The sequence below is a fragment of the Phyllopteryx taeniolatus genome, chromosome 17 (assembly GCF_024500385.1).
Source record: "Phyllopteryx taeniolatus isolate TA_2022b chromosome 17, UOR_Ptae_1.2, whole genome shotgun sequence".
In the NCBI taxonomy this organism is placed as follows: Eukaryota; Metazoa; Chordata; class Actinopteri; order Syngnathiformes; family Syngnathidae; genus Phyllopteryx; species Phyllopteryx taeniolatus.
In genome coordinates, this window is record NC_084518.1 from 11426485 (window position 1) to 11451116 (window position 24632).

Consider the following 24632-nt stretch of genomic DNA (forward strand, 5'->3'; position numbering starts at 1 on the left):
AACGTGCCCACACCAGCCCAGACGTCCCACTTTACACCTGTCCACGAAATTACCAAGATCGGGTCCAACCCGCCTCCTCGTAGAGGTACGCCAGGCACAGCACTGGATTTATGCCAGTCATGAAAATAGAGCCGTATAGCTCTATAAACCTACTAGGAATCATGATTTCTCATTTCTGGTGAGCAGGGCAATCTGGTGCCTGCACAATAGCAAAAATCATCGTATTGATTAACTACTGACCGTGTCTAACAAGACTAAGCATTATTATCTTTGTTATGATGGAATTTTTGATACATCTCTTCTATTGGATCTCCGGTGTACCTGTTAATGTGAAATTGCTGTCAATAGATGGAAAATGATTTGTGCACAGTGGAAGTTAAGGAAAAAAAAGAAGAGAAAGAGTTGCGAGGAAACGGCCTTGGTCTGCAGAATTGTGTTTGCACACGCATGCCGCTTCTTGCATCACGAAATTTTGATTTGACAATCTTGTGGTCATAAAAAGCTGTAAATGTTGTACTTAGGCAAGGGCATGTCTCTATACTTTTGTGCCAGAACATGCATACAGTTTCAAAAACAAGATGGGATATCAACCTGCCCTCAATTGCACGCATTGACAAGGCATTAGTGTATGGCTTTAATTTACAGTGCAGATGATGATGGCAATGATCGGGACGAGTAGGAGAGATCACATCTGGCAGTTCCGGGCTATCTAGGAACACATACTGTACTTCTCTCCCATGCCCTATTGGCTGATGAGTTGCTATGCTCCTCTCTTGCACCTCCCAGCCCCAATCAAAGCCATCATGATATGAGTCAGCAGCAGCAATCAGACACACCGGTCACAATTCATCTAGTGAGTGTGGGGGAAACAGTGAAGTGCTCACAGCAAAGTGGGATGATGGCCGAAATACATTGGGAAAATTTAGCAAGCTCTGGTGTCATTTTCTCAGCGGCTTGGAGAGTGGAGCATGCTCAGTGCTGATGTTGGTACGCCCCCCCGTGAGATGCTACTGCAGTGTTTCACAGCAGGCTTGACACAATAGACTCTTAACAAGCGCATCAGAGGGGCCAAGCTCTACCTTCTCTGTGCTGTGTCAACCTTTTATTTTCCATCCTTTCTCACTTTCCCCTCCTCCCGTTGTATCCTGACACGTTTTCTTCTCACTTTCTCACTCCGATCTTGTCTCACTCTCACCTCCCGTCTCTCTCATCCTCGCTCCGCCCTTATCCACATCTCACATGCTCCCGTTGCTACCCTTAAGATTGCGGTTGCCATGGTGACAGCCATGTTCTGCGCAAACGTCAAAGAGTCCAAAAGCGCCTAGGATGAGTTGCTTGTATTTTACCACTTACATTCCTCCTTGCTCTCTTTCTTCTCCGTGTGCCACACAGCCACGCTTGGTTTGGATTCATCCATCCATCCATCTGCTGTTTTGAAAACGAGGCAGAAGATCTCATTTTTTTCAGGTCTTTTTTTTAATTTTTATTATTTTTTTGTCTGTGTCCCTGATCTCAGCTGTTGCCGAGCAGAGTTCGCTCAGATTTGGAATCTCAGCTGACCTTGGCACTGTTGACCTTGACAAATAAGCCCCTTCCTGGGGCCTCAACCTGTCAATGACATCCATTTGTGTCATGCCCCCCTAAGGACACCAATCTTCAATGCCTCACATCTTTCCTCATTCATTTGAGGGACGCTTATAGTAACACGTGAAAAGCAACAAAACTGGCAGAATATATGGTGAAAGATTTATGATTTATGCACCTCCTTGGGCTATACTTACCACTGATAGTGTAGCTAGAGTAGCAGATTTTGAAATCAGACAGTGTGTGTGTGCATGTTTGCATAACATACTTTACTGCATGGTCAGCTCAGGTGAGTGTTTAAGAGGTGAATTGCAGCAAATGTTTCTCTTACTATTTTATGAATGAGGATTTCATTTAAACCATATGTACATTTTTAATGCAGAAGAATGGGCAGTGTAGTGGGTGGACCTTTGTGGGCATTGTCAGCTTTTTCAGTCAGCGAGGGTGGGTTTCAGCCCCTGTTGTGAATCTTACTGGAGAAACAAATAGTATAGAACATGGGTGAATGTGTTATTGATAGTGTAGTCCAGGAGTGTCAAACACATTTTTGACACGGGCCACATTGTAATAATGGTCTCCCTTGCAGGGCCATTATGACTGTGAGCCCATATACATAAATGTATGATGGCTCCAAATTATTATATATGTACAAAAGTAATTGTAAAAACTGTTTGTTCAACTATTATTTCACTTATTTTAGAAGGGGGATTTGTAAAAAAATAAAAATAAATATATTGCAATATCTCAACGTTTTTAAAAGCGATGACAATTTGCAATTTTGGTATTTTAGCAAGAAACAGAAAGTAGATGCACATGATTTGCTTTTGCGGGCCACATAAAATGATGTGGTGGGCCAGTTCTGGCCCCTTGGGCCTTTATTTTGACACCTGTGGTGTAGTCTTTCACATACAAAAGCTGACTGTCAGGCACCTGACATGGGCTGTGATTCCCTCACAAATAATTCTGGTTGTAGACTTCCTTTTGTATGCATCACCTCTGATAGGCTCCAAGTAGTTGTTTTCATAGTTAACTTTTATAGGTGTATAGTTTCCCTTTTCAATCATCTAGTATTGTCAAGTTAGTTTTTTTTTTAATTAAGAGCTGCAGGACCCAAGCACAGGGAAGCAGGGAGACAAGGCAGGGGTCCAGGAATCTAAAAAAAAAGAATTTTAATTTAACAAAGTCCAAAATCTAAATACAAGGTGACAAAGAAATACCAGTGAACAAAAAACGACCAATGCAAAAACATGACAGGACTAAGGAGACATGACGTGACAACAGATGACATACAACAATTCACCAACAAGGACTGAAAGAAACCAGCGGACTAAATACAATCAAACTGACAAGACAACGAGGAAACACCGTGACAAGACACGAATGGCTGGAGGGAGCTGATTGGTTGACACAAGATAGAGGGCTGACGAGAGCAGGTAGAAACTAAAAACTAACAAGCAGGGAAATACATTAAAATGGTTCACAAGTAAATACGACATAACATGAAACAAAACTAAATAATGTACACCACCAAAACACAGATCACGACTAGTATCCATTTGTGCCCTTTTTTTGTGACCCTGAACGGGTATGGACAATTAATTGGTATGTCTTTGCAAGTGTAATTTTTAATGTAGTGCTGTCATTTTATATAGTATTTTTAATGTAGAACAATTGGAAGCATAGTTTTTCACATAGTTGACTGTCATGCCATTGTTTAAATCCTGTGCCTCATTCACAATCCCCCTGTAATTTACTGGTGACCACTCCAATGTATCGTCTGCTTTTTGCCCCGAAACTGCTAGGTTAGGCTCCTGTTAGCCTGCAACCCTCAAGATACACCGCATGGAAAATGAATGGGTTATTGGTAATGCAGTAGTTCACACAGCTGACTTTTAAGCAGTTGTCGCCGGCTCGATTGTAGGTCAATGACCTGTTTAGCATGAGCTTCATTTCCCTGGGAAATCATCCATCCATCCATCCATCCACCCAACCATCCTTCCATCCATCCATTTTCTATAGCGCTTGCCCTTATTAGGGTCACAGGTGAGCTGGAGCCTATCTCAGCTGACTTGAAGAGGTTACACCCTAGACCGGTCATCAGCCATTCGCAGGCAGGGCATGTTTCATAGACAAACAACCATTAACCCTCACATTCACACCTAGGGACAATTTAGAGTCTTCAATGAACCTAATGTGCATATTTTTTAAATCTGGGAGGAAGACTGTCCGGCGTTTTATTTACATATTCACAGTATGTTGCAGCCAAATGGGCAATCTAGATCACATACTGATTAAACTTGCTTTGACATTCCAGCTTTCCACACTACATAGTCCCATATTTGGAGACTTTTCTTTCCCAGAATTGGATCTTACAACTCTTTCCTGGCTAATTAAAAAAATACACTATAACACATCAATAAGTGTATGCTGCTTGAAGAATCTTGATTTTAAGACAGGGCAAACACAAGTCTACCGTGCTGCCGTGTAATCTACCTTTCACCCTAAATCACCTCCAACCCCCATACGACCTGAACAGGATAAGCGATATATGAAATGTTACATTTGTTTGCGCCAATGAATAGAATCTTCTCCTTTAGAAAATAGAAATGGAGCCAATACAGTGCTTCTCAAAGGTCAAATGTCACCTCCTCTTTGCTCTGTATTAATCCTTCTTTATTCCTGTTTCTCTTAAAGCAGCCCCCAACACCCCTTATTTCATCTATCAAGAGCTAAAAGTCTAAAAAACATGATGTGCATTAACTACACACACTACACACTGAACATTATACCGCCCTGATACCCATATGTACTTTGTTGGCAAGAAGCAGACAGACCTAAACAACATAGGCTAATGGCTGTTTAAAGTCATTATGTCTGCAAAGATAAACTTGTACGTGTGTGAAAGGGCAGGAGTGTTGTTGTGCAGCATCACTGTGATGATGTGCAGGTATGCCGCTGCTCTACTCCATCACGCTGTCTGAGCTGTCTCTCCTTTTCTGGGAGGGATTAGGAGGCAAGCAGCCATGGGGTCTGGGAAGCATTTATGAGCGGGGACATATGTACAAAGGATCAGTGTCAGAAAATATAGGGCTTGTGTCTTTTTCTTCTTCAGAATTTGCTCTACAAAGTCGTGCCCCTCCCACGCTGGCTCACTGTGCCCCTCCACCTCCAGACCCAGATCCGAGAACGGGCCACATCTGTTGAACAACAGCAGATGCTCAGGGAGATGCTTTCTCTGAATGTTCTAAACTCTTGTTTTTGTGCAAGTGTTGAAAAATAGAAGTGCGACTGTAGCTCCACTTCCCTTAGCTGGCGCCATGTTGTTTTTCTTAAGAGCGTAAACTTTGTGATTGAATCAGATGTGTTTTTTCAGGACACCGTCAATCAATTCCTCCATTTTTCGTTTTCTATACTGCTTATCCTGTTCAGTCTCAGGGATCTGGAGCCAATCCCACCGGACTTGGGGGAAAGCAGTCAATATTCTTAATTTTCATACTTTTCAAGTGTAAAAATACGTTAAGTGCACTCTTAGGTTGTGCACCCATCAGATTTTATGGAGTTTCCATTATATTAACTCCAAAGTTGACTGTTTTCCTGCAACAGGAGCTTCCATGCAAACCTTCCTAGTGTGTCACCAATATTCTGAGATAAAAGTGCTATAATTTGCAACAATATCAATTAATTTTCTTTAAATATAATGACTAGAGAGGCACTGATACTGCTTTTTTTCAGACCGAGCACGACGACCTGTATTTAAGTGCTTGCCGATGCCGATTACGTCTTAGACATTTTTCAACATTTTTCTTGAGCATTGCAAAAGTTCCACTCAATTATACCACTTTTTAGAGTAACAAGTGACATTTTAATATCCAACTGCATGTTTTTCGAAGTCTTGCCACAAATTTTACTTGAATTTAGCCTGCAACATAAGGCACTTAAGCTATGTGGTGTCTTAGTTTGAACACTAGGGGGCATTATGTAAAAGGAGTACATACAGTAGATGAGCGATGAAAACAGAATAAGAGACGAAGAAGAACGTAGAGTCTGGGGGAATAATACAATGCCATGTTACCTCTGTGTGTTAACTACAAAATAAAGTGAGTAAAAACTAAAAGAAATACAAAACTGCTTTTTGAGAATTACACAAGTTATAAAATAAAAACGAACAACTGTAGTGATACTTTATCACAACACCGCTTACCTCTCATCACTCGATGTGCCGTGCGGAGCAAAACAGAGTGGGCGACGGGGCTTGAAACTCGGTGCTTGCCGGACGGCCCGAGCAGTGTATAATTTGTAGTGAGCTAAAATTGGTACTTACGTTAAAGTACCTCCACACAGCTGACATGGCTGGCTCCTACAAGGAAAATATACAGTATGTCAGGCTGTTGAAGTGGTATTGGTGTAGTAGTATCGCAGCATTTTTATGAGTACAGTACAGTACAGTATTGGTGATTGCCGAATGACAGTAGTACAATTATTGTCCAAAATCAATAAATCAATTATTGTATAAGAGTCTTGTAACTACACACTGCTGCTTTTTCATGCTCTATAATGCCTTCACAAACTGTTATCTGACCTTTCATTGTTGATTGATTGTTTTATACCATAATGTATTTTCCTCCTTTTCCCTCCTTTTAATGGCGCATCATTTTTTTTCTCTCCAGTCTTTGTAACTCTGCCAAGTGGCATGCAGTAAATGTCACCCACATATGCGTTTATATTGTTAAATGCTACAAAATAGTTCATTTCCAGTTGAGCAGCAGCCCAGAAGGTTTGCAAACAGTTTGGCAGGAAGCCTCAGTTTTGAAATACACACCATCCCAGAGGTTCATATCTTCTGACACTGTTCTTACGAGCACATCCAGTCGTAACGGCTGTCGACAAATTTCACATTTCACAGGCTTGCATGTGTTGTGGACGTGCCTGATGGCGGTCATCAGTTCCTCAGCACAGACAACTGGCTGTGTTACTCTAAATCTACGCGCCATCATCTTGATGCCCTCATTTCCTCTGTGCTGACGTCACTAATAGTCACATTTCTGACACATACATAAACCACATGCCCACCCACGTGCACACAGGCTCAGCGAATGTCTCATTCTGGAGAATCTAGTAGGAAGTGAGTGTTGATATTGGGGGAGGGGGGGGGGGGGGGGAATAGTATGGTAAGGTGGCGGATCTCTCTGCACTGAAGCCCCCTGCCAGGAATCGGTTACCTCTGCTGACAGATTAGATTATTGGCAACAGCCACGAGGAGGAGAGAGTAGAGGGGAAAGAGCAGTTAGGTTTAGGTAAGCACCTAATCAGACCAGACTGGCATGACAAAACCTGGCCACAGGTTGACCTTTTGCACATCTCTTGCATCGCAGATGAGGCGTGCGTTGTTGAGTGCGTTGACCTGTTAAGACATGACCCCTTAGCTGCCCCTACAAACTGCGCTACTGCCGCCGCCTCCTCCCGAGACATGTCAAGAATTCTCTTTGGGCTGCTCTCAGACAAAACCTGGGAGAGCCCAGCAGATGACTCATCCACCTTTTTTTTGTTTTGAGTTTCAATGGCCAGGTTTCATTGAGAGCCACATGATTCTCCGCTTCACTCAGCAACAGCCTTAGATAAGGGTTCCCCCGACCTCTGATCCTTCTTAGCAGCTTAAAATGTTCAGAGCACACACTTAGGGACATGAGAAATTAAGATAAATGGATGAACCACCATTTACATTACAGGGTCCTCAGTTTACTGTGTTGCCATACAGTGTACAATGAAGTAAGAATACATCGTCACACGGCACAGGAAGGCTATGCTTCACGAACAGTCACAGCAGGAAGATTCTGGTGCGTTTTTTCCTCACAAAGCGTATACATCCTTCACTCCGTACGTCGCATATTTCACACACAGGTGTCTTTTTGTTTTTTTGCTCTAAATGAGACCTCTCTATGGCTTCAAAGAAAGTGAAAACTAGGAAGTGGATAGTCTATTAGGAAGCCTAATTTTATTAATGTGTTTATCCGGATCTGCACCAAACTTTTTAACAGGTTCTTGCTTGGTCTGTAAGCCATCCCTTACTTATTATTATGACTTAGTATTGGTTATGTAGTTGTTTTCATATTCCTGCGAGTTGACTAACTATGGCATGTTAATACTCAATAGAACACAGACCTCAGCCAAAGGTTTAAGCTGTAACAAAAGTGATTTAGGTTTGTGCGTCCATATGTTGATCAGACAGTTCCTGTTTTCTAAAGGATGACATCAGATGACAGGAATGTACTAATCTAATTCCGGTGCGCAGGTGACAGTTTATGATTTAAATGGCAAAAATGTCAATTAAAAAATGTTTCAAAAGTAGATTTTTATTTGCATTTAGTGAGCAAACTACTTTCTATTTCATGGAGAATGATGTAAGATATTAAGGTGTTGTGATATGTGTAATGAGATGGAAGAATTACCATTGTAACTCAAATGTCAAAAAAAAAAGAAACATTTTCTAGCATTGCATGATGGGTTCTCCCTCAGCACAAGTGTGACTCCTCCACAAATAATGGTCAAAATCATATATTTTATGCATAAGGTCATCAAAACAATACATCTTGCTGTCATTCTCATCTTAAATGCAGTTTGCATGTTTGCAAAGAAAAAAAATCTACTAAAATCTCTAAAAGAACAAAACAAAAAATAACTTTCTAACTGTGTTCTCTTGCTGGCCTTCACCTCAGTCAAGTTCTTGAGTTCCTGTCCTAACATTTCCCTCTTGCCCCGCTTTCCTCCATCCTAGCCTATACATGAACGAGACCTCGGGGATGAAAACGCTTTTGCAGAAGGGTCCTGTCTAATATTACTCGCCGTTTCAAAGATACGATCTTGTTTAATGAATCTGGATTCTTTCCGCCGCGTGGGTATCGGTGACACCTGGCTGTAATGTGGACTGTGAGGGAGTCGTGCATCCACGGGCGTGTTGCGACTTGCCTGTAGCCAAGTGGGAGTCGGGGTGGGGTTGGGAGGGGGGGCGTGTGGGGGGTTCTGACAGACAAGAGAGGGGGAAGGAAAAGATGATTTTGTGTAATTTTGTAAGAAGTAGTCTGTCACTGATTGGGATCTGACTTTTGGCACCCCACAAGGCCCCCCCCCCCCCCACCACCACCATCTGCACCCATCTCCTCATTGCTCACTCACACGTATCTCCTGAATCTGAACGCATCAAATCAGACCCAGATGTGAAGTAACTTGTGACCCTGACAATAAATTGGCAAGGGCAGCCCCCGCCCGCCCGCCCCCCCTCCCCCTCCATCCCACCACCCACCCTATCCTTTTGAGTTATCTGGGTGGGGTCAGCAGTGCAAGGAGGGGGTCTTGGTCTCATTTGGGCACGGGTCATTACTAAAGAGAAAAGATGCTAGTAGAGGAAACCTTTTTTTGTATGGACCACATGGGACTTTTCTCAAGGGGGGGTCCTCTTGGTGCTTAATTTTGGCTGCAGGGCTTGTAAGAGTCACTGCTTATCGATGGGAAATGCCTTCCTCTTGCCTCCTCCCTTCTTCCGTGTACTCTCACTTTTCTTAAGCCGACCCCACCTTTTCTCTCCCTATTTTTCCTCCCTCTTCCCTCCTTCCTCACTCCCGCTCTGTCCCTCTCTCTCTCTTTCTCTTTCCCTGCTGTGAGGAGTAGGTGGTTCCTTGCTGTACTTGATTGGTGTGAGTCTATATAGGAAGAGAGACGCTCTAACTGGGCTCAGAGTCTGCGGCTGCCCTCTTGCCACACGTTCCCGCCACCGGACTACCTACTTTTGAAAAGAAAACATTATTTTTTAATTCTTATCTTATTTTGGGGCTCTTTGACTGAGAGGATTTACTTCATTGTGAAAGCATGACAGAGAATAGGAGGAAAGATAAGAAAGGGAGAAAGAAGGGCGGTAAGAAAGGGCAAAAAGAGAAGGAGGGCGATCCCACTCAAGGTAAGAGGAAATTCAAGGTGCACAATAATTTCCATATTTGCATGAGACTGTAAAGGAAACAAATTAAAAGGAAGTTTGTGTTGCTGAAGTATCACCCTCGGCTCATCAAAGCTTGCCGCTAGGTTGTCACATGCATATGTCTCCTAATGTGGACAGCGTGTAGAGACACATCTGGTTTGGCGGCAGGCTGGAATTGTAGGGAAGTTAAACGGTGTGATTTGTGACCTCATTGTTTTCAGGCTTTCTCTCAGCCTTACAGAGAAGGAAATAATAAAAAAAAAAAAAAAGTTAATTTGTAGGTTAAAATCTGATTAGCCGTGATTCATCATTATTCCCACAGAGCGAAAATTATGTAATAGTGTTGTCTGTTTGACATTTTCATTGTGGAAGTATTTGTGGAACACAGTGCAGTACCATAGCTTAGTACACATTCGGATAGGGTTAATAATTTATCAGCTTCTTCAGTGGTTTTTGGATGTCAGTGAAGAGTCACCGTACAGAAAAATTGCGTCTTTATTTTTTGCTTCCATGTCAGAGTATCACTAGAGTCTTCCCAGTCACAAGTGTAGCAAATGTGCTTGCTCACTAGTGGTTGCATGCAAGCTGCAGCATGTCACTGTAAACTGACCTCAGGTCATGGGGAAGCCCACCATCCCCTGTTTCATTGAAATTACTTTACTCTGTGTGCTGTGACGTTTGCTTCTGGCTATCTTCGGTTTTTACCTTTCTCTTTTGAAACTCTGTTTTCTTTTCTTTTTTCACGGTTACAAAATATGTTTTATAACACCTACGTGATAGTGATCTAGAAACAGTGGAATACTAAGAAAATGTTTTGGGGGAGCATCTTCATTAATCAGCAAGCACTGCAACAGATCTAATCTAATGGCATCTACATGACATACAACAGAACATACAGTTGGTTTGCATGTTCTAGTTTCACAACCTTCATTAAGCCAAGGCATCCATGTTACATCAGAAAAATCTCACAGCACACCCCCAAACAAAAATGTCCCAAAAAGTATCAATACTAAAATTATGATGATTTCATCTCAATGTTACTTACTCAGTGTGAAATGTGTGCCTTTTTAATTGAACACAAGCTGATATACTCGAAGGACGCCATGACTTATTCTGTTTTATGAATGGCAACAGGTGGATGCACAGGTTTATTTTAACTTCTGCCATCTAATGGAAGCACTTTTAATTGCTCTACTTGTCACAATATAAATCACTGGCATAGAGACACGAATAGACACATATTTTTAATTAAAATGATTTTTGGGAAAATGAAGTGAAAGTGAATAATTTCCTGCAGAAACCCTGATGATCTCTTATGGCACATTAGGGTGTCACGGCACCCTGGTTGTGAACTGCTATTCTAGTGTATAGATCAACATACTCGAACACAGTGCTGCTCAATCATGGATATGATGCCAGCAAATAAAGTAATATGTGGCATGTCAGATTTAATCATCCCGGGGCTTTTTCATTTATATCCGAAAATGACATTGAAGCACAAGTGCACAGTGCAATGCAGCAATGTGATTTTCAAATCGCCTTTTTTTTTTGCTCTATTTTCTATGCCAATAATCTAGTTACAAAATTCAACTCCTGCTTAAGTAGCCCGTGTAGTGTCCACATTCACAGTGCACACGGCATCAAATTGAGACTGTGAAATGTATCATGCAAGATGAAAAGATTGAGTCTTAAAGCTCTGTAATAAGTAAGTAGCCACCTTGTAATTATTGATGAGTAAGCGTCACTCCTGAGAGCAATAAAAGACATTCAAAAGAAGCAATGATGGCATCTTATTTAAAAAAACAAAAAAACATCTATGAAATTTACTGTATCAGTATGCTCCCCATATTGTTTTAATGCAAAATTGTTATGATATTAAATTATAATTACAGATCACCTCCATACAATGCAATATGACTTTAAGATATGAAGTTAAACACAAATATCTCAAGTCATCTTTCCCCACTGAAATGAATGGAAATGCCATTATTTCGTTCCATTCACGCCCCCCCCCCCCCCCACAATTTCTTTTTAATAAGAAAAATAGCACTCTACTTCACAAAAACATACAGCAATAGCCTAATTAAATAGACTGCAAATAACTGAACATTTTGTGCCTCATGATTAAGTAATAGTGACTGTCAGGCTCCTTCTGGTGTGTACGCCAGGGGCCACCTGATGGTAGCATAATACAAACATAGGTGGAGATGGTCACAACTCTTCAGTAAGATCCAGTAATATTTGTCATTTTTAGCAAACAGTGAAGACTATATGCCTGAGAGCATTGTTATATTGTCTGTGAGTATGTGTTGCTCCACCATTTGTGTTCAACTATGTTGCTTAAAGGGTGATAAAGTAAATTCAACATGTGTTAGCAATAAGCTAATAAGCCTCATTTTTGAAGAATTGAATCTGTCATACATCTGCTTGCTGTAAAGTGAGTTGAGTGCACTGCCACCATGCAGCAGTCATACTCTATCTTACATTTTTACTTGCAAGTCCGAATGATGGCTTGTATCTCGAAAAAACTTAGAAGTCAGGTCAGATGAATCAAGTCGAGTATTAATATTTTCAAGTTTTTTCTTCTTGCCCTAACAATATCCTGCATTGTTTTAATTGATGGTGCGTGGTCCAGCATGTGCTTGCTCGTGTACATGTCCGTGTGCGTCTGAGGAGTGTCAAATGTAATTGTATGTAATCTGACCAATGAGTGGCCTGTCAGTCAAGAATATGACAGCCTTATCCCCTCTACTTTCATCTTTCCTCTTAATGGAACTTTGCACGTTTTTGAAGGGATGTGATTTTCCCAGCAGGTGTTAAGTTCACTAAGGGTTACTACAGCCACACTGAAAAGAAAAAAAAAGTTGAGAAAAAGTTGCAATACTAGGAAAATGAAGTCACATTTTAAAAGTTTTCTCTGTAATAGTTCAACGCTGTTCTTGTTATTTCTCCTCAATACTACAACTTTATTATTGTAAAATTTTGCTCATAATCTTGTAAAATTATAATTATATCCCTGTAAAAATGAATTTTTTTTCTTGTAATGCTATGACCCTTATTAAAAAAAATCTTTATTTTTAGACTTTTATTCTTGTAAAAGTAAAATTATCCTTGTAATATTACAACTTTAGTCTGATATTGAAGCTTTATCCTGAAATAGAATACGAAATTCCCATATTATTACAACTTTATTATCATACTATTAGAGCTTTATTCACATGAAATTTTTTTTCTTGTAATATTAATTTATCTCAAAATCATGATTATTTAAATACCCAATTTTTTTGTAGTATTGTTTTTTGTTTTGCTTTTTTTTTTTTTTTTTTTCCTTTTCAGTGTGACCCTAATGTTCGTACTATTTAGCAGTGAGGCCACAAGCGAGGATGAGCTTGCTGATTTGGTGCATTTTGCAGCAGCAATGTAACATGGGGATTTTCTTCCAGACTCAAATGTGTGTGTGTGGTTGAAAGCCGACACTCTCATGATAATGCTAACAAAGCTGGCAAAATGTTAAATTCTTACAGAAGAAGAAAAGACACCTGAGGGGGTTGGCGTAAACCTGGGCAACTTTGTTGTCATTCTTCTGCTGAAGAGGAGGTCACAGGCACGTAATCAACATTGACATCAATGCGTTGAAAAGACAGAGCCGCTTGTGAGATTGTGGAACTCCTCGCACAAAGTGTCATTGGCCTAAATAAATACACATTTACTAGCATTGTAATTGTACTGACCATCCATCTTGTGTCAAGACAAAACACAGGTTTGCATCCGGTGCGGTAGCTGTTTGTGAGTGTGCGTGCGCAGCGCACACGGACTGCTAATAATTGGTTGTGGAATTGAAGAGCCTCCTTCATCTTGTGCCAGATCTTTCTTATCATGTTCAAACACCTACCAGGCACTTTAGAGCTTCAATCGAAGCTACTGAACTAAGTCAGAAACAAAATGCTTCAGTAATCAGAGGAGCTGGCGACATCTCAAACAGTTCGGCAATGCGTATGTTGGTGTGGCCGCACAACACGGAAAGCTAATCAAAAACAACACCTCACAGCTACTTGATTCATCACTAAGCTGCAAATACAGCAGTAATGTGCCTATAAAACACCGTAATGCATGCTGAGTGGAGACTGTTTATTTTGTAAAAGCGAAGCTCTCAGAACATACCTACACACAAAGCACAATTGAGTCTGAACCTTTTTAATGCACTGCACTCACAAGTCACAGCGTTAGGGCAAATTTTGCTCCAATATGAAAAGGTTCAAATAGTAACCAACAATTGAATGAAAACTAGCTAAATAATAACATGACCGATAATAAACAAAATTTCTATAGCACTGAAAACGTCATAATAAACATATTGTAAATGAATACCTCTGTAGGTGAGTTTTAATTTCTTTGTAAATGCATCTTTTGTATTAAATCAAAGTGGTATTATGTCACAAGCGCCTCTAACAAAGTGGCTGGTGACTACATTCAAAAGTCGTTCACAGTTGTGCTAAGAAATACAAGCAAGCTACTTCATTTCTTTTCCCATCAATTAGGGAATATATCTCCGTTTTTCTCCTCTCTCTCTATTACTCATTTTATGTTTCTGTATACAGTATAAGAGATGGATGCCATAAGTTAAAAGATAAATGTGTTGTATTGAACTCGTAAATGGATGGCTGTTCACCGATGTCCATAGGTGCTTGAATGAGCTCATCTTGAATTAGCAGTTAATAATCTCAAATCTTTTCTTTTTTTAATTTTTTTATTGTAATTGGCTTCATAACTTTAGAACGTCACACATTTCATTGGTGCATCGAGCAGGATCGCTGCTACCGCGGCAAAGGATAAGGTCTGTTCGCTGATCTTCAAGTACTGGCCGATATCAGGAGAATAATCCTCCTTTTTCATCTTTTTTTGGTGCTTTTTGTGGCACAATTGGTGCATTCAACTTCCCGTGTTCCAAAATACTGCGTGCACTTCCTGGACACAAGTCATTTACATGAACTGCAACACAAAGCGGGCCTTGCTCTCAATCCAAAACACCCATGTCACTTTAATAGGCCACTTTTTTTTTTGGAGCAGATTTATTTGAATTATATACACTATCAATGTGCCCGACCTTTACTGGCGACCAGTCTGTCTTTTGCCAAAAGTCAGCTGGGAAAAGTTACAATGATCAACTCCTCTACTGGGGAAGTGAACGAATTCTAATGACTGCATCTCACAGCATAGCAATAGAAAAATGCAAAATGCACTTGAATCAGATTCTGTTAATAAATTTACCATGGTTACACTTGATTGAATCTATACAAAACGTTTTCGGTTACGTGCAGGTGACTTCCATCAGTACAAAATTAATTGCATGAACTTTGCTGAAAAAAATTCTAGTGAGTATATGATTTCTAGGACACAAGCATGCAAATGTGGTCGTAACTCTGATGTTTTTTTATTTTTTTTTATTTTAATTTTTGGCAAACATTTTTGTCAAACCTCATTCCATGGTTGGTATAATTTAAATGTAACAGTTAAGGTACTGTATGTTAAAGATAAATGGTGAGTAAAGCCATGACTCGTAAAGAGAGGAGCGAAGTGATTTCATATACTGTATAACCTCCATTTACTTTATCCATCCATCCATCCATTTCCGGAGCCGCTTATCCTCACAAGGGTCACGGGAGTGCTGGAGCCTATCCCAGCTATCAATGGGCAGGAGGCGGGGTACACCCTGAACTGGTTGCCAGCCAATCGCAGGGCACATAGAAACAAACAACCATTCGCACTCACATTCACACCTACGGGCAATTTAGAGTCTTCAATCAACCTACTTTATACTACATTTAATTTGCATCACAACCTATTTGGAGTCATAAGCCAGTGAAGTGAAGCAAAACGGTTTGGATCAATAAACTCTGAACTGGTGGATATTACTAAGTAAGCATTCTAATCTGCCAATTAATGTGTAGTAACCACAAAAAAAAAAAAAGCTAGCATACCATGCAGTGTGCTGACAATAACTGCCTGATTCGCACGTTTTCATTTATCATAACAAAGAACAAAGTGGACAGTTCTCTTTTAATTAGGGGACAATGTCTAGATCCATCCTCCTTTATGTGTACCCAAGAGTACACTCCCGACCTACAGTGCAAACAAGGGGTACTGAAAAGTGGGACACAGCTCGCATATTTTAGGACACTTTACAATGAAAATGTAATAAAATGCATATTGCACTGAACTGAACCATACCTCTTGCATGAAACTAGACTACAGTTATGGCCAACATCCAGTTCAACTATATAGTACGACAACAGCTACACTGAACAGGATAAAAACAGTATACAAAGTGGAGGAAGTGACGAAAGGAGGGATTAGGGAAAATATTAATGATAGTTTTTAAACAGCAATCAATGCTGAAAATATTTCTGTGCATGTCAGGTTGAGTTATAAATCAGGAACCTGTTCTCAGAAACAAGGATACATTATAATTAATGGAAACTTACGTATTTCAGTGGTTATGATTTTAGAAGGCAATTTTTTTAACACTAAAATGCTCCAACAAGGGATGCACATTCATTGACAGACTACAGGCACTAAAAGGGTATAAGAGAATCTATTTCTGAAAGTCCTGTTTTCTTGTCAGCGCTGTATAATGCTCTCCGAAAGAGTTAGCCGTGTTCTTCTAGTTGAGATGGAATCAACAGCACCTCTGCTGGTTGCTAGGGCTGAAATGATTAATCGACTACAGTAAAAATTTAAGCAAAAAAGTACAGACTGGCTAATCTGAGTTTGCAGCAGCCAACAGCACTCTCATTCGCCAAGACACAGGTCACTCACTACCCCGCCTTTTCAAGCATTCACACATTCAAAATTACACATACGCGGAGAGCGACCTCAAGTGTACAAAAATAATAACTGGACCTTACGTGCATATTTTGTATTGGTATTGTTGTTCAATAATGCAAAATAATTTTTTATCCGATTACATTAATAATTGATGGCTTAATCAGGAGAGTACTCAATTCTGAAACTATTCTGTAGATGCATTCCAAGTTATCGCACTCACATTTTGCTTCAATTGCTTCAAGATGTAATTAATGAACTATCAATTTCACACAATCAAAAGGAATTTTAGAGATCATAGATATCCACTTGTCCATCCAATTCAATTAGTACCATGTTTTTGTGGCATATGATGCTTGTCTTGCTTGAAAATAGTCAAATTAGAACATAATAGTATAGTGCTACAATTTTAACTAAAATAAGTTAACACTGGAGAAAGGATTGTGATAAAGAGTAATGAGCATTCTTGAACAGTCAGATGGAGAAAGAAACCATATGCTGTTATTGTAAAAGGTTGCATTATCTCAAAGGCTTTGAGTCATATTAAAACGATGCACCAGCTAATTATCTGGTGAAAGCAACTTCCTTGCTTGTGGTTGAGAAATGATCTTTTAGAACAGATGTTACGGTGCACTAACTGGTCCTCAGTCGGAACACCATCGGCCCAATGCAAAGGTCTCAAGCTGTATCACTGGGCAATTTGTCTCTGAACAGCATGTAGTGAAGTGGCATAATACCAGAATAATCTGGGATACTTTGTCCGGGGGAGGGGGGGTTTTACAACTGCATGCCTCAGATTCCTCCCCTAAGCTTCTGGAAGTAAATGAGAGATGTTGACACAATTATATGAGCATTTGTTAATTCATCAAGCAACTTGTTCTTACAGTCGGTGCGGTCGCGCTGACTTTTCCAACTGTTGGCCATGAGCGTGAGCCGCTGACATGCCACACAGGCCTGAGCGCTCCGTTTTGGCCCTTTATTGTCCACGTTTGCAGCTGCCCCTCCACTTCAAAAGCAGACAATCAGGCGCTTGCAGAGGCCCTGAGTATATCATTGCTGCGTGACACATTTCCCACAGGTGTCAGGCAAAAACGAGACGACCGTTTGAGAAATCATGACTCGGGGAAAAAAAAAAAAAAAAAAGACTTTATGTGACCACGGTCGACTTGCGCTCTACTTCATGTGTGTCCAGCAAACATCTCCTGTGCGATGGTTTCCTCATCAGGCGACCCACAGAGGAGCATCCACTGTATATCACACTGCGTGTGCGCTGCCAGGAGGTTCATGGATGTCATGTTGTGTAGATGAAAGAGCCTTGAAGATAGACGTGAATATGAATCTCTATGGAGAACTGTTGAACATCTGTGTCGCGAAGGTAGAGAGAAGTGACGGCTCCCTGCGTCTTCATTACGTTTGTGCATGGAGTGGTCCTTCTTCCACATCTGGCTTACCGATAAGTGTTTCTGTAACTCTTCCAGGTGAAGAGAAAACTTGTTTAATTTACTTGGCAAGGACAGACCTGTGTTGAAGCAAAGTACTAAACATTTTTTTGTTTGTTTTTTTATGGGGCAACTTCATTCTTGCTATTCTTTCTGCCGATGACAGGATGACAGGCTTTCCTCAGGCACCGTGTTGGGCCAAATCTAGCAGAGTGGAACGTGTAAGGCCATATAGCGCAGATGTTTAGGCACTGTATTCCATATAGATGGGTAAGATAACGGGGAAAGTCAGTTAAATAGTAACATTTGGAGACTGGAGTCAAATTCAAAGTTTTCTTGCCACGCTACATTTAGAGGTAAAGGCCAGTTGATGAAAACGTTGGTGAACGTTTGAGTATTCATGAATGCAGGTTCTTTTCGTACAACACATCCCATATAGCCTATTACAGCTCATGTAAAAAATGGGAAACATCTGGACGTTTAAAGTTCTGCATGTGGTCCTTCTTGATAAACCAATAGCACCTGACATTCCAGTATGTTCAGCCAATGTGTATGCACGGTGTTCCTAATTATTAACTGTATGTTGTTTTGTTCATTTTCCTAAATACAAATTAAAGTTAATAACATTTTTGGAACATCAATAATTATATTAGCATCAACAAAGGTATAATAGTGGGGACACTGCATTCTGTCCTTACATTAGAGGAAATGCTATTAAACTTTGCCCAACAAATTAGATGGTAGTCTCAGAGCCCATCATCAGTATCACCTTAAATATCTCATCCAATGAACTTTAACTAGGTCCATGTGTATTTTCAGCCTCTATTTAATTTGAGGCGACAGTAATTGCCTCCCAGAGTTGCTGTTTGGATGTATACTGCCATCTACCGTCATAGCTTCTTAATAGGGTTGATGTCAGGGGATGATGGTGGTGAAACCATTAATATTTCTCCCTTTATACCCATCGCAGCTAAAGCTTCTATGGTATATTTAACAGTGTGCAAAGGTGTGTTTTTCTAGCATTAGAATGATTTTACTGCAGAAGCCACAGTTCAGAGGTCATTTGGACAACTTCAGGCACCCTATATGAGCCTTCCATTTCACTCCCCATAATTGTAGCCCAAAACATCACTTTGTCACCTCCTTGGGCAATTTGCAGCCTTTTCAAGACACGGTGGGCATCCACCAACTATCAAGAACGGCGACATTTAAAGTAACACCGCATTTATTGGCGATAAAGTTGTGTGAGACTTAGTCTTCAAGGATTTCTGAGCTTACTGCAGATAGGGTGGCCGAAATATAGCTTTATGCCCGACTGCAAGCCTTTAAAGGATCCTGCATCAAGAGGTTCTTGGGACTCCAGAGACCCCAGCAGCTTCAAATACCTGCTTGCTGCTCATCAGAGGTCTTTTAACAGCTCTTCTATTAATACAATGCATTTGCCTAACAGACATTCAGACAGACAGAAATTTCTTTGTACACTTTTATCAGAACAAACCAGTTTGCCAATGTTTTTTTTTTAACAGTATGATTATTTTCTTGAAATGTCCAGTCTTTTTATATCCGTAAGAGATTTGACTACTTGATAGTGTGGAACAACCTGTAATATTCCTTGTAATTAGGCTAATCTGGGAGACCTGTCTGAGATTCATACCAGTGATCTAAATAGACAGGTTAAACAAAATATGCCAAAACTTCCCCAGAAAAACAAATATGCAAATGTTTACTTCACTTAAATCCTATACTGTTTGCATAATAATTTGGAACACGGATTATATTTTGCTATGACTTCAATAAGAAGATATCTAAAATCTTCAATCAATTACATGACATCCTCATGTATCCATTTTCTGTGATATAGTATCAGGTCCAACAAAGACTCATCTGTCTTATTTCAGCATCCCAACTTCCACGTGCCATAAATACCAAGTGGCTGACAGACAAAAATATAAATAGATGTTGCTGATCTAAAAATACTCTTTGTTATTGAGCTGTGTTTGAGCTATTTTGAATTTGACTGTTTTATGTCATCGCCTGATGTCTGTGAAAATCAGATTGCACTGTACACCGCAAACTCTGTGGAGTACTATAGAATAAGTATGTATCTTTAGTATTTACCAGAGGTGTGAGTAAGTCACATATGTGAAAAGGGCCACTGTGGATAAGTTAGTAGAGCTGCTCATCCAGTGACTGAAGGCTTGGCGGCTCAAATAGACCGACTGTCCGCTGTCAAATTGTCCTTGGGCGAGACACTTAACTCCAAATTGTCCACAGTGGACCTGGCAATGCCTTGCATTGCAGCAGCCACCCATTGGTGTATGAATGTGTGTGTGAATGGGTGAATGTGTGCCTCTGTGAAGCGTTTTGGGCAAAGTGATGGGGTAGATGCGCTATACTGTGTAAGTGCACTTCATTTACCATTTATGTGCAAGACCTAGTATGAGTAAGTCTCAAGTCTTAACCTTCAAGTTTCCAACAAGTCCCAAGTTAATGTGGCGAAAAGTCAAGTCGAGTCCCAACTAAATTTCAAGCAAGTCGAGTCAAGTCATTTCTTGGGTTAAGAAAGTCAAAAATCAAGTCATACAATCCTCACTGCACATTAGCCATTTTGCACTTAGTATCTGTACTTGTGTTAATTAGCCTCCTAACACATTCACAATCACATCATTTTATATGATTAAAACCAATATTCATATTGTCCATTACTTTATTGTCTTTTCAATTAAATTAAACGACAATTAACTGACATGGAGTTAATGTTTGACCAGCAATGAATTAGCTAAACTGTGACTTCGTGTTGCTTGCCTATCTTTGTGGGTTTAATCATGACAAATGAAGTTAGATGTTGTAGTGACAACGAGGTATATGTCTCTTATTTGGTGTTGATGAAGGGCATGTGTGTATCTGCGGAGGGGGTTGTAGTTCCTGAGGGATTGGTTTATATGGTGTACTTGATTCCTAATGTAATATTGTACTGGGGTAATGGAGAGGGGGGGAGGTGGGGCGCTGGGGGGGGGGAGGGGGGGGGGGGGGGATGAGGGTTTGAGGATGGTGATAGGATATGAAGTTATGTAGGTGTTGTGAGACCGGTAGTGGGGGCGCCTCAGTGTTATGCTGTGGTCATGGTGTATGATGGAGAAGGGGGGGGGGGGGGGGGGGGGTTTGTGTGGTTGGGGGGGAGATGGTCGGAAGGGATGGGGGAGCCTGTGTAGTAAGTGGAATTGTTTTATTTGTATGCACTTTAAATTTGGGTGTATGGGATATAGTTATGGATATTGGTGTTTTTATTTTTATTGATGGGGGTTGGTGGGTTATTGATGCGGGGGGGGAAGGTTATGAGGGTTTGTTTAGTAGTGTGGGTTGGCTGGGTTGTAACAATTGTGTTTTTTTGATAGGGAGGTTAGGGGGGGGGGGTTGTTTGGGAGATAAGTTATGCTAGATCGGGTTTGCGAGAGCACTAAATCGTCACATTATGGGTAATACTCACTGGCTCTAGCTGACGAGGGGGCGGACAGCAAAGAGCGGGCGGATTGGATACTCTCTGTGGCTTTGGCCTTACGTTGCGTAGTGACAACTTCATCAGGTCATGAAAGTAGGACACTTTCGACAGAAAGAGGACATGGGTGGGTGGTAGAGGAAAAAGTTGTTATAAATGCATCACAACTCCAAATTTTGTGTTCTCATTGCTATCCGTGACGGACTTGCTAACAGCTGTAATTGGAAGCATTAATCAGCTAAGCATTCACATGATATCATGAATGGAGAGAGTTTTTGTGTGTGAGCGAGAAGGAGGGGGGCATCTTGGCCATCCCCTGATTGACCCTCATTCACCCCGGCTCACTCTCCCCACCCTGAGTGAGTCTTCCCCTAAACATGTGTGCAGCTGTCAGCTGGCAAGTGTTTGTGTGGCTGTGTATTCTTCATGTACTGTATGAGTGTTTGTGTGTGTGTGTCAAAGATCATTTTTCATAACCTAACGCATGACATTAATAGAAATGACACAATATTTGGAGTCACGCACACAATAGCAGCAGCCTAAAACATGTTTTACCCAGTAAGCGTTAATTCTACAGTGGCAATTGATTGTGGATGTTTGCTATAATATCTTGTGTTATATCCGATAGCAGGCAATTGTATAGCAAGATAACCAGCTTGAAAATGCACCTGGTTGTGAGTTTGACGTCAACTTGATGTTGCCTCTGGTGTCAACATCTGCTGGTCACATGAGAGACTTGTTAGCTCAGTCCATTGAGGGACACTTGGCTCCATACTGCCTTAATGTCCTCTTTTTTTCTGGTAAAACACAAACACACAGTGGAGCATCAATTGTGCAAACTAAACTTTTTTTTTTTTTTAACTCAAGAATTCTCAGTAACTGTTTCTCTTTTTTTTCCCGTCTTTTTAGCTTCAGCTCCAAAGTTAAAACCAATGAAGAATCCATCAATAGTGGACGAAGGAAGCAAGCTCACAGTCAAGTGCGAGGCCACGGGGAACCCTCTGCCGACCTACCGATGGTTCAAAGATGGCAACGAACTGAAGAAAAGCAAAAAAATTCGAATAAAGAACAGCCAGTGAGTACAAAAAAAGTACTAATAATATTTAACACTGAATACTAAAGTAAATGATGTTTCACCAGCAGTGTGTAAATGTATAGTTCAAGAACATGTTTTAAAATTAATCACATTTGCCTTTAAAAGGAACATATTATGGAATATTAACTTTTTAATAGTTGCAATAAATAGTACAGATCCAGAACGCCGATACATAATTATACAGGCTACAATATTTAACAAACGTTACACAATTGTATACGCTCCTAATAAAGATGATCCAGCCTTTTTTCACATGCTCTTTGCACACTTCTTAAACTTGTCAGCCAATTCTACAATTATCTTGGGAGGTGATTTTAACCTTACGCTAAATACCCTAATAGATCGCTCAAATCTAAAAAATAGCAATCAGCCACATTGCCCCAATATACTAGAGCAGCATATGGACGACTTTGGTCTTTTTGACATATCGAGGCTGAAAAACCGTACAAAACGAGAATATAATTTTTTTTGTCAGTTTACCGCTCTTTCTAAAGAATGGATTTTTTTCTTTCAAACAATTTGGCAGCTCAAAGAATTATCTCCAAAATACATCAAATCATCATCAGCGACCATGCACCAATTTCTCTCAATCTAAAAATTTAGTCAAGTTTGGGACCCTCACCAACATGGCGTATAAGAAAAAACAAGGACAAAAATTTGAAAATGGAATTGAGGAAAAATTTAAAAACCTCACAGAAGAATATGCAATTAATCCATCAGATACGCTTAGAAACCAACTTCAAAAGGCAAAATATCAATTAGACGTTATCTTATCAAAAATAACAGATTTTCTTCAACAACAGTTAAGATACACTAACTTTGAGTACAATAATAAATCAGGAAAATTCCTTGCGAACCAACTTCAGCGCAATAAAGAAAAGTAATTAATTACAGCCATTCAAGATTCAAACGGCAACTGTACACAGTCACTGCTAGAAATAAATTAAATAGTTTAGAATTATTATAGCAGCTTATACGCATCTTCAAACAACCCAGACTAAAAAGAACTTTAAACTTTTATTTAGGATCTAAACATTCGTCAATTAAATACACAAATTAAAGACAGCCTTAATGTTCCTTTAACCATCACAGAATTACATAACGCATTAAAAAAAATCTGCAATCGGGACGAGCGCCTGGCCCGGACGGAATCGCCGTTGAATTCATTAAGCATTTCTGGCCAATACTAGCACCTACATTTTTCAGAACGGTCGAGGAGATAAATGATAAAGGTCAAATTAGTACCCATATGAACACAGCTTCAATTAAATTATTACTAAAGTCAGGTAAATCCCCCACTCTCGCAGCTAATTATTGGCCCTTATCACTGATTAAGGTAGATGTCAAGATTATCTCAAAAGCCCTCGCAGCAAGACTTGAAAAAGTACTCCCGTCGATAATCCACTATGACCAGACAGGCTTCATTAAAGGTAGAAGTTCCACAAATAATGTCCGACGTCTGTTAAATTTAATAAGCATGTCACAGCATAAAATTCTAAATGCAATCATCCTGTCACTTGACGCAGAGAAAGCTTTCGATAGTTAACTGGGCTTTCCTGTTTGCAGTACTTCATAAATTTGGCTTTGGAGATTCATTTATACATTGGATAGCAACATTATACAATTCGCCGAAAGCGTCAATCACCACAATTAGGATTACTTCACAAAGTTTGACTTTACAAAGAGGAACTAGACAAGCATATCCACTCTTACCAATGCTATTTGCAATATTCATCGAACCTCTTGCTGCCGCTAAAGTAACATTAACTTAGTTACTTTACTGATTACTTGAGCTTAAAAGTAACTTAGTTACTTTACTGATTACTTGATTTTAAAAGTAACTAAGTTAGAAAAAAGTAACTTTTTAGTTACTTTCAGCAGCTGCCAAGTGGCAGGAATATCACTTATCCACAGTACAAGAACCATACCCATTACTTGTTAATGCACGCCACACAAGTTACATAATGATGTCATCAATATGAACCCATCCATCCATTTTCTGAGCCGCTTCTCCTCACTAGGGTCGCGGGCGTGCTGGAGCCTATCCCAGCTAACATCGGGTAGGAGGCGGGGTACACCCTGACCTGGTTGCCAGCCTAACGCAAGGCACATATAAACAAACAACCATTCGCACTCACATTCACACCTACGGGCAATTTAGAGTCTCCAATTAATGCATGTTTTGGGATGTGGGAGGAAACAGCAGTGCCCGGAGAAAACCCACGCAGG

At 40.3% G+C, this 24632-nt stretch overlaps 1 protein-coding gene across 4 annotated transcripts in view; it reads left to right on the top strand.

The window, feature by feature from the left end:
* The window catches only part of nrg2a (neuregulin 2a), a 135897-nt gene that overhangs the window by 42354 nt on the left and 68911 nt on the right, over nucleotides 1-24632 (top strand). For 3 of the 4 annotated variants that reach the window (XM_061750850.1, XM_061750849.1, XM_061750851.1), the window contains exon 2: nucleotides 22217-22382. In XM_061750850.1, coding sequence (XP_061606834.1) covers nucleotides 22217-22382 — 166 coding nt within the window. Of the gene's footprint in view, nucleotides 1-9210; nucleotides 9533-22216; nucleotides 22383-24632 lie in introns of those variants that run through there. The other variant, XM_061750852.1, reaches the window with a different exon arrangement.